At 41.1% G+C, this 16,329-nt stretch overlaps 1 protein-coding gene across 1 annotated transcript in view; it reads left to right on the forward strand.

Annotated features, from left to right (window-relative positions):
• Nucleotides 1–15,597, forward strand: part of cnksr3 (cnksr family member 3) — a 46,903-nt gene extending 31,306 nt beyond the window's left edge. The window contains exons 13-20 of the mRNA XM_078289782.1: nucleotides 8,310–8,479; nucleotides 9,165–9,238; nucleotides 10,831–10,902; nucleotides 11,287–11,348; nucleotides 11,473–11,549; nucleotides 12,387–12,552; nucleotides 13,188–13,369; nucleotides 14,884–15,597. Coding sequence (XP_078145908.1) covers nucleotides 8,310–8,479; nucleotides 9,165–9,238; nucleotides 10,831–10,902; nucleotides 11,287–11,348; nucleotides 11,473–11,549; nucleotides 12,387–12,552; nucleotides 13,188–13,369; nucleotides 14,884–15,105 — 1,025 coding nt within the window. The 3' untranslated portion in view covers nucleotides 15,106–15,597. The remainder of the gene's footprint in view (nucleotides 1–8,309; nucleotides 8,480–9,164; nucleotides 9,239–10,830; nucleotides 10,903–11,286; nucleotides 11,349–11,472; nucleotides 11,550–12,386; nucleotides 12,553–13,187; nucleotides 13,370–14,883) is intronic.
• Nucleotides 15,598–16,329: the final 732 nt, after the last annotated feature.

The following is a 16,329-nucleotide window of genomic DNA, read 5'->3' on the forward strand; positions in this document are numbered from 1 at the left end:
CAGGGTTTGAACCTGTGACTTGTCAGTTACAGGACGGTAACTGACACGGTGCAGGAAACGTCTTCTCAACACCGTGTCAATTCATGTTTTATTCAGCCTTAAAATCACGTTTTTCTTCAAACAAGAGGAAAAAAATCTTCCAATATTTCACCTGCTCCAGTGAATCATGTCTTTCCTACAAGTGACATTTAACAAAACTCTTTACTTTTTACTCTTTTTACTCTTAACTTTAATTTACTTCATGAAAACTGAAACTGTGTTGGAAACAGGTGAAATGATCTCACCCATATTGTCAATTTTATTTCCACTTGTTTTGAGAAAATCAGGATTTTTAAGACACTTACCCACAGTATTATGGACATCAAGGTTTTATTCAGGATAATCTGTTTTAATGCATCGCCACTATTCCCCTTATGAATATCATTGTATATATAAATAAACTGACTATTCTAAAGGTTTAACATGAAAACGGACTTTATGCAGAATGTAAAATTCAGTTTTCTGGTGTATTTTTGCCTCAGTATCCCAGAAAATATCATCATATCCCACATTTCTCATAATCAGGGTGAGAGCTCATCTGCTTTGCATACGGCAACTCATTAACAGAAAATACTTGAGTATCTTGAATATTATAACAGATAATATATTAACAGATTACTATATTTACTTTAATTTACTTAATGAAAATGAAAACTGCATTGGAAAGAGATGAAATGATCTCAACCCCACTGGCAACTTTATTCTCACTTGTTTTGAGAAAAGTAAAGTTTTTAAGACTGAATACAGGATGAAAAGACTTGTTGTTAAAGGATAAGTTCAGAAAAGTGCCTCTCTGAGCTGCTGCTGCTCAGCGGCTGAATCCCTTCCCTCAGGATCAGTTTAGTGCCTTGCTCAAGGACATCATCAAGGTCATGACTGTGGATCTGTCTGACCTCTGACCTGTCAGCCTGTCTGAACACCGGGCCGCTCTGACAGTCGGGGAAATGTTACGTTGTGTTGTCAGCAGCGTTGGGCGTTACAGTAATGTGATTACTTTGTTCAGTAACAGTAGTGTAAGGGATTACAATTTCAAATTCAGTAATTACTTTACAGTTACTAATCCCAGTAATGCTCTGTTACTGCCTTACTTCAACCTGAACCTCCTTCAACCTTTTCTCTCGTTTTGACATTTTCAAAGTGTGTTTTCCTCACATGTGTCTTCAGGACTTGCAGCAGCTTTACGTAAAAAAACAAAAACAAAAGATGGAGGCTGAGGGAGAGACGCAGACTTCCCGTTACTTTGAATTGTTCTCAGTCGAGGATCGAAGAACATTCTGGTCCGTTGTGAACTTTGTGTGGCAGCAAACAACAACAACAACATCCAGTTTATCAAAGCATCTGATACAGAAACAGAGATGAGAAACTCAGGGAGAAACAAGGAGCCGCTGCTGCCGACGAGACGCAGAGTAATGAACGAGGAATGGAACTAATTACTGCTGCTGCTGTGGAATTTGTAAAGTAATGTGATTACTTTTTAAATGAGTAATAAGTAAAGATTCATTTATTACATTTTCCGAGTAACTTGCCCAGCACTGGTTGTCAGGATGCAGCATTTTGACTTGAACACCAAGGCTAAATTTAAAGGACAAATCCTCCCTGAAACTTTACACTCAGCATTTCCCCAAAACCCTCGGCTCATTATCTCTGTCAGAGCTGAACACGGCGCTGCTGTCTTCTGATTGGCTGCCAGCAGCGTTGAGTCTGCGGTGTTGAGCTGAGCTCTGAGCTCTCAGCAGCCGGAGAGGCGTCTGCAAAACATTCTTGGTTCGGATTCAAGATTCCTGCAGAAACTCACAGCTTTTCTTTCTGGATCGAGAAGTTGGAGAGAAACAAACAAAAGGAACCCTTTAAATTACAGGGAATTAATTACAGAGCAAAGACTGGAAATAACAAAGTAAAATAGATGTAATAACTCTTTATAGCATTAGAGTGACTGGTGACTACTGAGTAATATACAAGAAAATAAAAGCTGCTTTTTACCAAGCGAGGCCCCTTCAGTTTCTGTTGTTTGTATTAAGTTAGTATGGAGTATGTTTGTATGTGAATATTGTACATAGTCAGTACTGGTATGTCTTTTCTAAAATATATAATATATGTATTACTGTATGTATTCTACATTATAAGCAAATGAAAACCTCATGAAAAAACATTGTCTTTTTCAGCTCATTTATCCTTCACCTCCAGCACCTCTGGAGCTTTTTTCAAGTTTTCTAAAGTGTGTGTTAGTGCCACTTATCTAATGAGATTAGTTGTAAAAGTACCTTTTTTTTAACTTGTGTATTACTCAGTAATTACCAGTCATATAACTAGTGTTATAACTAGTTATTACATCTATTTTACTCTGATATTACTTATTTATTTCCAGTCATTACTGCCTAATAACGGCCTGTAATTTAAAGGGTTAACAAACAAAAACAAAAACAACACTTGCTGCTTTTCATGTTTCAGCAAAACAGTGACTTAGTATTAAAAGCATCAGAGCTGCTTCTCCTCTTCCTCCTCTTCCTCCTCTTCATCTGAACGTCAGGAACTGTAATTATTAAGTTATTTAGTTTGTCCGGCTTGTAAATATGTCTAAACATTTTTTTTTAGATTTTGAGTTGATCTCTCCACATGGACCGCTGTTGTTTTGTATTTCATCACTGTAGACAGAAGTCCAGTCATCTCTCTAAAGGAAGCATGCTGTTTATATTTAATCAGTTTATAAAGGGTTAAAAAGAGGTATTTCTCACTTTTTGACTGATGCTGTTACAAAGCAAGTGTAAAAGTCTCCAGATCTGAGTCAGATAGTATTTTCAAATGGTGTTATGTTTTATTTTGGGTGTCAGATGGGTGGAGTTTCTCCCATCAGACTGTACAAGAACCAGAATGTTTAAATAATGACAGGAAAGTATTTCAAAGGCAGTTTAGTACTTTTTCTGTGATTGACAACCAGCTTGATGCTGTTTAAATTGTCTTGATGCCGTAAACTCCACCCATCTGATACCCTAAGCAGTTAAAAACAAACGCTCAAAGAGTTGTGTGCAGATACTGTGTGACCCAGGTGGATCTGCTGGATACTGGTGAAAATTTCAGGTAAAATTTGAAGAACAGATGTAACTTTCTCACTAACTGCTCTTAAATATTTCAGGTGTGGCTTACTGAGGAACCGACTCACTCTAAAAACAAAGGGTTCATCTGTGGTTCTTCTAAGACCCGAAGGGAGCCTAATAAGCCGCTTCGGGTTCCTCAACATAAAAAAAAAAAAAATCACTAAAAGTTTCTCTGGAGAACTCCCAAATGTACCGTATACCGTCAGGACTCGTGAACTCTTCTGACGGAGTTCCTCAGGGAACCGTCTGAGGTTCCCTTATGGTTGCAGTCTGAAGAGCCCTACAGGTTCCTCAAAGACCTTTTTACTTTTTTAAGAGTGTGGCTGGCGCACATGAGGTGCCTTAATACTAACAAAACATTATGCAAGAGCTACGAAGCTTTTCTAAAACAATGTCATGACTGTAACTGAAATTGTAAATATCGATGTTCTGTGCTGGATAGAAAATGATGCAGACTGCAGAAAACAGAAGGTGGAAAATATTCTCAAACATATGAAGAGTTTGGTTTCCAAACACAACAGAAATCATCACTTGGTGTTTATCATTCAACATTTCTAAATTATAAAAGGGTCCAGTCAGTAAAAGTCTTCTCATTTTGTCAGACAAAGACTTACAGTATCATAATGTTTAACGTTTAATTTTATGCTGTCAGTCTTTTTTTAAGAGTCACTTTGTTCACATGGTGTTGAAACCAAACTCTTCACATGTTGAGCTGAATCGTCCCGGCGCTCTGCACTCTGACGCTGTGTAACTTGTGAAAAATATTCAAATAAAGAGCAATTTATTTTGAAAGCTTCTCTTTCTTTCACTGGTTTCCAGCCGACATCATTATTTAGTTCTTTTAGTTTTTCACCTAATATTCATGGAGCTTACTAATAGTTTTATCACAAATCATCAGAACAGAATCATGGAATAAGAAGGAAAGGAACAGACCTGGGTTAGATTGAGAATTATTAATTACATGGTGCAGAATTAATAGAAGCTAATCTATTAAAGCTACTGGAAAAAAAATAGAATGTTTATCTGTTGAATTTAAATTGAAGAAATGACATTTGATTGACAGATCAGCCTGTAAACACAAACATCATTTTATGAAAGTTAAAATGATTCATATTCCCTCTGGACAATTAAATGTCTGTTCACAACTCAGGTGGAAGTCTGATCAAGCATCAAGCTTATTATTTGATTGATTGATTGATTAATTGATTGATTGATTGTCACTCAGTCAGGTGTCCAGTGCTTCTGAACATCTTGCTGCAGTTTGTGTTTAACCAACATGGAGAAACAGGCAAACTGGGGGAGAAAAATGAGTTTGTTTTTCACAGACAATTGATCTTTGCATTCAGAACTTTGTAATGGTAGATTACATAATAGAGATCAATATGTGGTTCTGTCTGAATCATTAATGATGGAACCTTTTCTGATGTAAAATGTGTCTCCTGTAAAGTGAATGAGCCTGACTTCAACAGCCAGTGAGTTTGAGTCTGAATAGTTTTAATATTACAAAGGTAATGGCGCCACCCAGTGGACAAAGCCATCACTACCCAATTTTATTTAATGTATGATATCTTATTATTATTATCAATTCAACAATTTATGTATATTATTCCTGTGGTTTGGACAAGCTAATCTACATTTACTAACATGAATTATTCTCTCCTACAGCAACAGAAACCAGAGACCTGCAGTGAGTTTGAAGCTGTGATTCCTGCAGGATGGAAAGTCTGCAGCTCCACGTTTTCATGTTTTAACTTAAAGATATTCACTCTGACATGCTCCTCTATAGGTTCAACACTTACAGATAAACTGAGAAATGCACGCTGGTCAAACTGAAAACAAGAGTTTTTCTTAATTTCTGAAATGTTTACCTGTTGGAGATACAAGGTTTTCACTGGACAACAGCGATTACATAATAACTTAGTCATAATATAAATTCTACTGATATTATTTCACAAATGTTAAGACCAGATTGATTGGGAAATGAGATCCAAAAATCCCATTAATTTTCACCTAAACGGATCCAGAGAGAATCCAAAATCCCCGAAATGACGACAACACTTGATTAGACAATTTGACATGACTTCCCATAATGTGTGCTGGTGCGGTGTGTGTGTGTGTGTGTGTGTGTGTGTGTGTGTGTGTGATGCAGAAGTGTAAAAAACTATTTGTAGCACACAAACAGAAGCAGCTTGTGTCAAAGTTCAAACACAAAGAGATGCTGAAACCAGAAGTGTTTCATCTGTCTCCACGTCAGACGGCTGTGATATTAAACACATCTCTGCAGCACCAGGACAGGCTGCTGTATTCTCATTGTGTTTACTGAATGAAACATGGAGCTGACGGGTGTTTGAACGCAGCTGCTGGATGTTTTACTTTCTTGACAGCAAAGAGGAAGTTTCTGAACAGACGACAGCCGGGGACCAACAAGAACGTGTGAAACAGGATGCTGTACAGTCTATGTGGTGCGTGTGTGTGTGTGGCATATATATATACATGTGTGTATGTGTGTGTGTGTGTGTGTGTGACATTTCGTCTGTGTGGTCTGCTTCTGTGTCTGAGCTCTGATCACAAACTGCTGAGAAGCTTCAGCTGCTCGTCTGTTCTGCATCGATCTGCAGAGAAAACTCCTCCGGACACTCGGCAGGTAAGATGGAAATTAGCATTGGATGGATATCTGGAGCCGATATTAGGCTTTTTATTAAATATCAGATATCATCCTCCTCTGATATGATGCAGGCTCCTCCTGACCACAGCTACGGAGAAACAGACTGGGAAAACCTGACGTGAAACTTGATTTTCTTTACACGTTTCATTTATTCATTTAATTGTTCAATAATGTTTTTTGTGTAAATTAATTCTTCATTTAAATGCAGTAATGTATCCCAGAGTTTTTAACAAGTCATTTAGTCGATTATTGAGTCCTAAAATGTTCATTTTCTTAGTGGAAAAAATCTGCCAGTGTCGTTAGATAATTTCTCTTGTTTCCAATGAATTTAGTAGAATCAAGAGTCATTTTCTTGACAGCACTGCAGAATGTTTCTCTTGGGTTAAATAAGATTTGAAGGCTGAATATAAGACTAGAGTGTGTGTGCGTGTGTGTGTGTGTGTGTGTGTGTGTGTGTGTGTGTGTGCGCGTGTGTGTGTGTGTGTGTGTGTGTGTGTGGCTGCAGCAAACCTCTCTGGCCTGGTTGAAAGGTGGTTAAAGACACCGGAAACAAAGTGCATCGTTCAAACAAACAACCCAGATTAAAAACCCAGATTTACTGTTTCACTGAATCAGTCTGAAAGTCTGTTTGTTTGTCTGTAGATTTACATTTCTAGAGCATTTTGTAAACGTTTAGCTGCTGCTGTCATCCACAAGCTGTAAGGGTTCAGCACAGAACTTGAACGGATAGATCGGTCTTTCCCGTTCAAATCAACGTTCCTGGGCGGTCGGAGCGGCGGCCATCTTGCTGTGACCCGTCGGACTAGCTTCTGTATAAAGCGACTCGCAGCAAGTCACTGAGCTGAGAGGTTTTACAGCAAGAACCAAAGCAGCTTCTCTGTCTCCTTGCTGCCATGGATTGCTAACATGCTAATGTTGACTAGAAGAGCTAGAGAGAGAAGTACAGTCTGTGATGAAGCTACGTTAGCCTCGTCGCTAACGTTAGCTTCCAGTAACAGACTCATCCGCTCAGTTCTCACAGTGTGACAGACTTTACAGCCTTAATGTCCAGACTTGTGTTGTCACCATAGCAACTAACACTTAAAATTCCATAATCAACATTTTATGCTAAATTACCATGACAAACGGTGGAAGAACCATTCTATCTGTTCAGGTTCTGCGGGGTTCAGGGTCTCAAGAACTCTTTGCCGGTTCTGCAGTGCTTCAGTTCGGCCTCCAGACCGTTTTTTTTGTCTCAGTCTCACTCCACTTTCTCCTTCAAAACTGCATCATTTTATTGTGGTTTGGTTTATTTTCTCCCCAGCACCGCAAACAGTTTAAAGAATTTTAAGTATTTAGTATTTCATCAGAAGCTACATCTGTAGAAACGTGTGTGTGTGTGTGTGTAACCGTCCAGTCCTTAGATGGATGTTGAAGGTTTCATCCAGAGTTGCTGCAGATAGATCTACATCAGATAGATCTACATCAGATAGATCTACATCTCTGTTCATCCTGATGAAACTCAGGAGCTTCAGCGTTAGTTTTACATCTTGAAAGAAAGGTACCAGGACTACAGCTGCAGTATCTGAGTCCGGTCTTTTTTGAGGTCTTGGACATGTTGCGGTCTCGTACCCACTGGATATTGACTCAATTTTCTCCTTCAAAAATGCTTCATTTTATTGAGGTTTGGGTAGTTACTGCAAACACTTTGAGGCCTTACACCTGTAGAAACCTGTAGAAACCTGTAGAAACCTGTATCTAATGGCTCTTGAAATTCTATGCATTGATTAGTTGGATGCTGAAGGGTAGAGACAGAAGAAACTCCTTAAGCTTTATTTTTACATTTGGAAAGAAAGGTATACTGTTTATCACACTGGTCTATATAGGCTCTTTTTGCTCTGGTTTCGGTCTGGAGACTGAATCTCATCTTGGAATTGACTTGGACTCGACTAAAGTGAGAGACTTGATTGGTTGGAGGGTTCACGTTCTTGCTCAAGCACTCATCACCGACACATAGGCATGGTTGGACACTTATTGTCTGTTTCGGGGTTTGATCCTGTGACATCTGGGATCCCGGGACGGTCTAACGAACACTACCTGTAGAAACCTGTAGAAACCTGGATCTAATGGCTCTTAAAGTTCAATGCATTGATTAGTTGGATGCTGAAGGGTAGAGACAGAAGAAACTCCTTAAGCTTTATTTTTACATTTGGAACGAAAGGGAAACAGTTTATCACTGGTCTATATAGGCTCTTTTTGCTCTGGTTTCGGTCTGGACTTGGTCTCGACCCGCTTTGGACCTGGTCTTCACTCAAACTCAACTGAACCTCATCTTGGAATTGACTTGGACTCGACTAAAGCGAGAGATTTGATTGGAGGGTTCACGTTCTTGCTCGAGCGCTCATCACCGACACACAGGCACGGTTGGACACTTACTGTCTGTTTTGGGGTTTGATCCTGTGACATCTGGGATCCCGGGACGGTCTAACGAACGCCACCTAACGCCCTAACATGCCGTCCGCTCTCTGTTCCAGGTCCGGCAGCCATGAGCAGGCGGCGGGTTTCGGTCAGAGAGCTGGGAGCGGCGGACTGCGAGGGATGGCTGCACCGCAGGAAGGAGGGGAGGAGCTTCCTGGGGAGCAAATGGAAGAAATACTGGTTCGTCCTGAAGAAGAATTCTCTGTACTGGTATACTGACAGGAGGGTGAGTCCCAGCTTCAGACGGTTCAGACGGTGACACAGGACCACGATGTCTTTAGATGCAAATAACAGGCTGCCTGAGAAATGCGTTTCCCCAGCAGGAAAGGATTAGAAGATGGGGAAGTCGGGTCCAGGTTGAAAATCAGTAGTTATGCTTTAAAACGAGGTCAACAGTAGAATAATGCTGCGTTCGAGACATATCGGAAAGTCAGAAATTCAGACTTCCTACTAGGAAAAATGCAACGAAACGGCCCTACAAGTCTGAAATCCATGTAGGAAACTCTGTCCTGAAGTTTCTCTACACTATAAACACTACACAGTATTACTTTCAACATGTAACGACCCGGGTTCAATTCCCAACTCATGACAACAAGTTTGAATTTATTGTAAACAATATAAATATTGTTTAAAGGATCAAGTTGCTGCCCTGAAACTTTTTTTTCCCCCGTTTCCTAGTTGTCATGACTTTGTTTTTGGATATAAGTGACTCCAGAAAAGAGTGTCAGCTTCATCACAAAAACAAATTCACTCGCAAAGAAATCGCAAAATCTTTCCCGAATTTCCCCAAGGGGATTAATAAAGTGATATCTTATCTTATGGCGTGACTTTTATGTTTAAAAGTAGGCGAGAGTCCAGTGTATGCAGCAGTTTTCTGTGAATAAAACAGCGTGTCACTTCTGTGTCTGCAGGCGGAGAAAGCAGAAGGCTTCATCCACCTGGCCGGCTTCAGCGTCCAGCAGGCCACAGACTGCAGGAGGAAACAGTAAGATTGATTTTCTTCGGTCTGTTTCTCTGTCAGTGAGCAGGATGTCAGGGCTGAAGCGGAGCTGTGGTGTGAAACAAACCGCCGCCAGCAGCCTGATTCGTCTCTGAGGTCGGGCGGCCAGGCTGCTGCAGCACGCCACAGTCTGTGAGCTTCAAGCTGCACTGGCCTAGATGTTGATGTAAAAGGTCGGAGGCTTCTCAGTCGAAACCGAGAAGTGTGTCTGCAGCCCCCCCCACCCCCTCACCCCCTCCACACACACACACACACACACACACACACTAAGAAGAAGACACTTAAGCCGCTTTTCCACCGCATGGTACCGGCTCAACTCGCCTCGACTCGACTCAACTCTACTCACTTTTGGTAGTACCACTTTAGTTTTCCACTGCAGATAGTACCCCCTCAATGTGCCCCCCCCCCCCCCCCCCCCCCCCCCCAACTGGTCGTCATAACGACGCCACGCCGCCGCATGAAACTCAACCGCCCCAAAATGCATTGCGTCTCTTCAGACGGCGGAATGTCGGACGGTCCTGGTCCCAAATCTCCGAAAACGTCGCAGCAGATTTCCAAACAGGCGTTATTTGGATAAACTGACCACATATTGGGACTCTACATGGTTACTTTCTCCCCTGAAAAAATATTAAAACTTAATAAAGTGACATATTAACAGTCCTAGAGCCAAAATTACAGCTCGCTTGGAACCTCAACGGAGGTGCTACCAAAAAAAGTACCAGGTACCAGGTAATATGGTACCTGCTACCTGGTAATATGGTACCTGGTGATATGGGACCTGGTACCTGGTACTCGCCCAATGGAAAACCAAAAAAGGCGAGCAGAGTTGAGTCGAGTTGAGCCGGTACCATGCGGTGGAAAAGCGTCTTTAGTTGACTGACACCTCCTAACGAGATTTCTGGCTCATGAAGTTCTTCAAACAGTTTCCTCTCGTTGCCACTTGGGGGCGCCGAAGTGCAGATCGGGTTTCCTTGTGCAGCTTTAATGTAAAATGTACACAAGTAAAATACTTACAGATGTATTTTGACAGAACAAAATGACTCAAAATTTTGAAACTTCGGAGCGAAATACAAAACTGTCTCCTAAACGGCAGCGAAGAGAAGAAGAGTGTGTGGTTTATAAAGCTCAACAGTGACCAGGAAGTGAATTTCCCATTCATTCCTCCATTGACGTTTCAGAAAATCCTTATATAAAGAGTTTTAAGCCTGGAACCAAGCCAACCAACTACGAGATGAATCGTGAGCATAAAACATTTGATTCGGAGCAAAAAAATTTGGAAAACAGAAAAAAAGGCAAAGGTTTTTTTTTTTTTTTTTTCCCGTTTTCCAATTTTTTTTTTTTTTTTTTTTTAATGTTTTATGGAGCCGTTCAAAAGCGGGCTGTCACTGTTGAGCTCTATTGACGTTGTGTTACAGGATTTCTGGGTAATGAAGTCCTTCAAACCTTCAAAAATCCAAACCTCTCGCTGCATAGTGTCGTTTTAAGTCAGAACAAGTTTATTATCAGTGAATACGGTGAAACGCAGAAACATTACACAGCATCATGAAGGTAATGTCTGTTGTCACCCGGCTCCTCAGCGCTCTGAAGGCCAGCCACCCGAAGGTCGTCTCCGTCTTCATCGCTGCAGAGACTTTCATCGACATGAAGAAGTGAGTATGAGGATCTGCAGTCTGTGGAGTCTAGAGCTGCTTGTATTTTCTTTCCAGTTTCAGGGGACATCATCTAGATTTTGATTAAATTGGATTAGAGTAGATTCAACTTTATTGATTGGGGAAATTGAGTTGTTGCAGAACCAAACAGTCACAGGATACAGCAAAAAAAAAAAAAAAGTTAGTTCCTGTTCTGATTACTATTTTTACTATATTATTTCTTATTCTTTTTTGTTCTCGTTCTTATTCATATTGTTATTCTTTTTCATATTCTTCTTCTTGTTCTTGTGTCTTGAATGCTGGAATGTTGATCTGGTGTAATCCCTGTATTAAACTCACTGACAGTGAATGTTTCTGTCTGTTTTCTTCTTCTGTGGTTTCCAGGTGGATCAGTAAACTGTCAGCAGCAGCCGAACAGAAGCGACACTCACACATCGACACTGGAGGTCAGAAATAAACGTTTATTCTAAAAAAAAAGAAGTAATTAGATCAATTATAAAAACAGACTTTCAGTGAAATTCACTGTCAATTGTGTGTGTGTGTGTGTGTGTGTGTGTGTGTGTGTGTCAGAGTGCTACAGCGAGGCCAGTGACCAGGACAGTGAGGAGTGTGTGTCGACTGAACAGGAAACCTCAGACTGTGGAAACGTGAGTAACTAAATATGAAAAGTAACTAAGTACATTAACTCAGGTACTACAGTGACACTTACTGTCAGAATAGCTCTTATTTCACTGGAGTATTTTCCATTTTTGGGAACTTTTTTTTATGGATCACAGGTTTGGAAAGTCTGGAAAACGATTGGAAATTGAATCTGATCGTTTCGAGGCCTTGAAAAGTTTGGGAAGTGGACAGAAAAGAAAAAGAAAAGTCTGGAGAAGTTTTAACAAACTGCCATCAAATGATCTGCCAGTACAGTCAGATAATTTGTCTAAAATCATCCTGAAATGAAGTTGATAAATCTGAATACAAGAAGAAAATAGTTTGTCATGAATCAGGAGTAAATTGTCATCCTGAATATCACAGCAGTCTATTTCAGTACATTAAAGATGCTGCGTGTTTCATTTTAAGTTCTCCTCTATCTCACTCCAGTAGTATTGTTAGTTCTAGTGTTTCTCCACATTAAGACTACATTTCCCATCAGCCCCGTTGCTTCCTGCCCCTCCCCCTCCCCCTCCCTGAAGAGGATCAACATGTTGGAAGTGATTTCTCCATCTTCCTTTCCCTCCTTCCACCATCTGCTGCCAGAAACTCTTTCAGCTTTATCTCCGTTTGCTCTGGAAGAACAGAAGAAGAACCTCTTCCTGTTTTGTGCCGTAAAGCGATCCAGCAGATTTCCCTCCAGATCCACCAGGTGGAGAAACTATGGAGGATGCAGAGTAGAGGCTGGTAGAGGCTGACAGGCTGACCGCTGATGGTCTGCATTAATGATTTATTGATGTTAAAATGCTACACCTTGCACCTTCAACCCATCTGATCCTCTGCAGGGGGACGTCGCTCTGCCTCGCTGTTCCTCTTCACCGCTCCTCCCAGTGTCGCCTCCCAGTCCGTCCAGCAGTAGAAGCGTCTCAGAGAGCAGGGAGCCCTCCTGGCTGCACCCCCCCGCCCCGCAGGGAGCCTGGGGCGGGGGCGACCCCCCTCTGCTGCTGCCCGGCGGAGAGGGGGAGGAGGAGGAGGAGGAGGAGGAGGAGAGGGGGGGGCCGGGGGTCGACGCTCCGCAGAGAGACCAGGGTGAGCAGAAACCCTCCATCTTAACGAGTCATCTAGTCTCATATTCAGCCTCAGGTCTTCTTGTTGTTAACCCAAGAGAAACATTCTGCAGTGAGGAGAGATAACTCCACTTGTCTCCAATGCAGCTTCACTTGTTTCAGGAGTTTTCTAGAACAGAGTGTCAGTCTGTTGAAACCAGTCAGAATAAGGCAGATCACTGCACTGCTGTCAAGGAAATGACTCTTGATTCTACTAAATTCTTCAAACAAGTTGATTTGCATTGGAAACAAGAGAAATTATCTAACGAACACTGGCAGATTTTTTCACTTATTTTAAGAAAATTACAATTTTAGGACTCAGTAGACTAAATGATGTGTAACAGACCAGAATTCAAACTGCAGGCTGAATCCTCTTCTCTCTCTCTGTCTCTCCCTCCCTCTCTCTCTCTCTCTCTCTCTCTCTCTCTCTGTCTCTCTCTCTCTCTCTCTCCCTCTCTCTCTCTCTCTCTCTCTCTCCCCCCCCTCTCTCTCTCTCTCTGTCTCTCTCTCTCTCTCTCTCTCTCTCTCTCTCTCTCTCAGACAGCCCTCCCGATGAGATGGAGCGTCTCTACGTTAACCTGAAGCGAGCCAGCTTGTCTCCCATTGGCCAGCTCAAACGGTCCAATCAGAAGGACTTCAGGACGTCGTTCATCAGGCGCTGCCAGAACGAGAAGATCAACGAGAAGCTTCACCTGCTGCGGATCCTCAACAGCAGCCTGAAGGTGACCCAACTGATCCTGATCCCAAAACCACATCAGATCTGGGGAAACTGGGACATATAAATAAATATACAACAAACAGAACAGCAGTGATGGAAAAAATACTCAAATCCTTTACGTAAAAGTAGCAATACCGTAATAGAAAAATACTCCATTAAAAGTAAAAGTTCTGCATTCAAAAGTTTACTTCAGTAAAAGTATAGAAGTATCAGCAGTAAAATGTACTAAAGTATGAAAAGTAAAAGTCGTCATTCTGTCAGAGAGTTAAATTATTGAAGCATTAACCTGTCAGAAGTATTTTAATGTTGTCGGTCTAACTGCTCCATATACTGTTGGGGAGTTTAAACTCTAACAATGCAACATATTTTATGAAGTTATCGTATGTTTTGCATGTAAAACCTTATTCTGCAAAGTAACTAGTAACTCCAGCCGGCAGATAAATGTAGTGGAGGAAAAGTAGAAAGTCTCACAGGATGGAAATACTCAAGTAAAGTGCCAGAACCTCAAAACTGGACTGAAGTACAGAACTTGAGGAAATGTACTTAGTTACTTTCCACCTCTGTAAATAAATATACAACAAATAGAACTGACCATAATGAAGGAAATACAATAAATATTTGAAAACAATACTGCTAATTAAAAATATTGAAGATGAAGTTGCCGCACCTTTGGCATGAAAATTCAGAATAAAGTTTGACTGACACTGCGAAAAAAAATGACAAGCTTTTCTCTTTTATCCAGACTCATCAACTTCACCTCAGGATACTTGAGTCATATTTTATTACTGCACTGCACTTCTTGCTGCATAATTTTTGCTAATTCCAATCAATTTAATTTAATTCCAAATTGTCCAGATGAATTCTTTTGAGAAATACACAAGGAACAAAGGGAAATAAAAGATAAATAAATAAATCTCGAAACAAGAAACTTGCTTTTAGACAATTTCCCTTTATTCAAACAAATGTTTTGAAACACACTTGACACATTATGCTGAAAAAAAATACACAGCAAAATGATTTGCCTGTGCAGTGAAATAAAGCTTGATAAGTCTGGATATGAGATAGAATGACAAGCTTGTAATTTTAATGTATAAAGAAACTTATGTTCTCTGTTGCTATTTGGTACAAACCTGAACTAAGAACATTTTGTCTTATTAGGAACAAAAGGAAGAAGTTTGTTTTAGTAGAATTTCTCTTGTTTTAAGCAAATGGAAAAAAAAAAAGATAATATATCACTTTATTAATCCCCTTGGGGAAATTCGGGACAATAATAATAAATAAACTACCTGCCAGTGCAGTGGGAAAATTTGACTAAAGATATCTTGGAATAAGCTTGATATGTCTGGATACAAAATAAAATCCCTTTCTCAGTTTGTCATTTTTTGCAGTGCAAATAAATAAAGTTGAATGAGTGACCTCTCTCTCTCTCTCTCTCTCTCTCTCTCTCTCTCTCTCTCTGATGAAGCCACAGAGGTAAAGATGTATTGTTGATGTGTCACTCTGCTGTCGGTCCTGCAGGCTAAAGCGGCCGACCTGCAGGCGGTGGAGCGGCTGCTGGAGGACGGGACTCTCACCGCGCTCACATACAGACGCTGGAAGCTCTGCAACCTGCTGCTGCTGCAGGAGATGCACCGGCGCAGGGAGGCAGCGGGGGGCGCCGCGGAGCTGCGGGTCCCGCCTGCCGAGGCTGAGACCGGTCTGCCAGCCCGGCAGGAGGGACCGGGACCGGGACCGGTTTAACCGACCGGCGGGAGAGACTGGGACTGAGAGAGAGGTTTGAGACTGTGAGCAAGGCGCTGACGCTGCAGGGTTGTGGGTTCGATTCCCACTGGAGTCACCCGTGTCAGAAATGTCGGCCGAACAGCAGATATGATGTTCAGACTTTCACAGAGCGGAGAAAATACGAGTTTCACCTTCTGTTTTCCATGAAATAGTCTGATCCGCTGAATTTATCTGGAAGCTCTGATCTGATTTCACTGATTTCTGTTAAATCTGCTTCAGTCCTGAAGGAGAGATGGAGATGAAGATAAACTTAATAATAATAATAATAATAAACTTTATTTTGTTCAGCACTTTTCAAAACAAAGCTTTACAGAAAAAAGTCAAATCAACATCAACAATCAAGCAGAGAGACAGAGAAGAAGAAACAAGTTTGTGAAACATCATTAAAGAGATAAAAGGAAAGAATAAGACAGGAGTAAGAAACAGGATGAATAAGACAGGAAGAATAAAACAGATAAAACATTTTTTTTTTTTACCATTAAAGCTGCCCTGCATTGAAATTTTAGTGTGATTAATAAGTTGATGTTTAGTAAATCGTTGGGTCTTAGTGCAGAATTTTCTAGATTTTGTTCAGTAATATCTGTATTCATGCTAAGTATGTGAACAGCTTTTAATGATGAAAATTGATTTCAACGATCCCAGGCTTTGGTATGACTTGGTATCGGATCGAAATTGAAATCTATTCTAAACTTCTCACAGTACTATTAGCATCTCCTTGTAAATCTGTGGGTTCAGCCTCTAAACTTCCTTTAGAGAAGCTGCTCCAGCATCCAGCTGCTGCCCATCAGACCTGCTGATGCTTCACTAAACTCCGTCTGTGTGTGTGTGTGTGTGTGTGTGTGTGTGTGTGAATGCAGCAGACAGAAAGTGAAGCTGCAGACGGTTCGCTGCCATCTGTCGCTCTGCTTTTGTTGTCGGACACAAAGCCTGAAGCGGCTCTGGCTCTGCTGAGTGAGAATCAAACAACATGAACAGTTTGACTTCTTGACTCTTTTTCACCGCTGGAGAGTCAGAGGCAGAGGCTCCACATGTGTTTGTTCATTAATCTGATGATACACAGATGAAGTTTTAGGGCAATAAGTATGAGCAACTGGGGACTGGGGAATGGAAACTGACAGATTAGACAGTTGGAGTGAAAATGGATGAAAAAACAACCTGCTGCATCTCTGTCATCTCTGTTCT

The sequence above is a fragment of the Centroberyx gerrardi genome, chromosome 18, assembly GCF_048128805.1.
Source record: "Centroberyx gerrardi isolate f3 chromosome 18, fCenGer3.hap1.cur.20231027, whole genome shotgun sequence".
Taxonomy (NCBI): Eukaryota; Metazoa; Chordata; class Actinopteri; order Beryciformes; family Berycidae; genus Centroberyx; species Centroberyx gerrardi.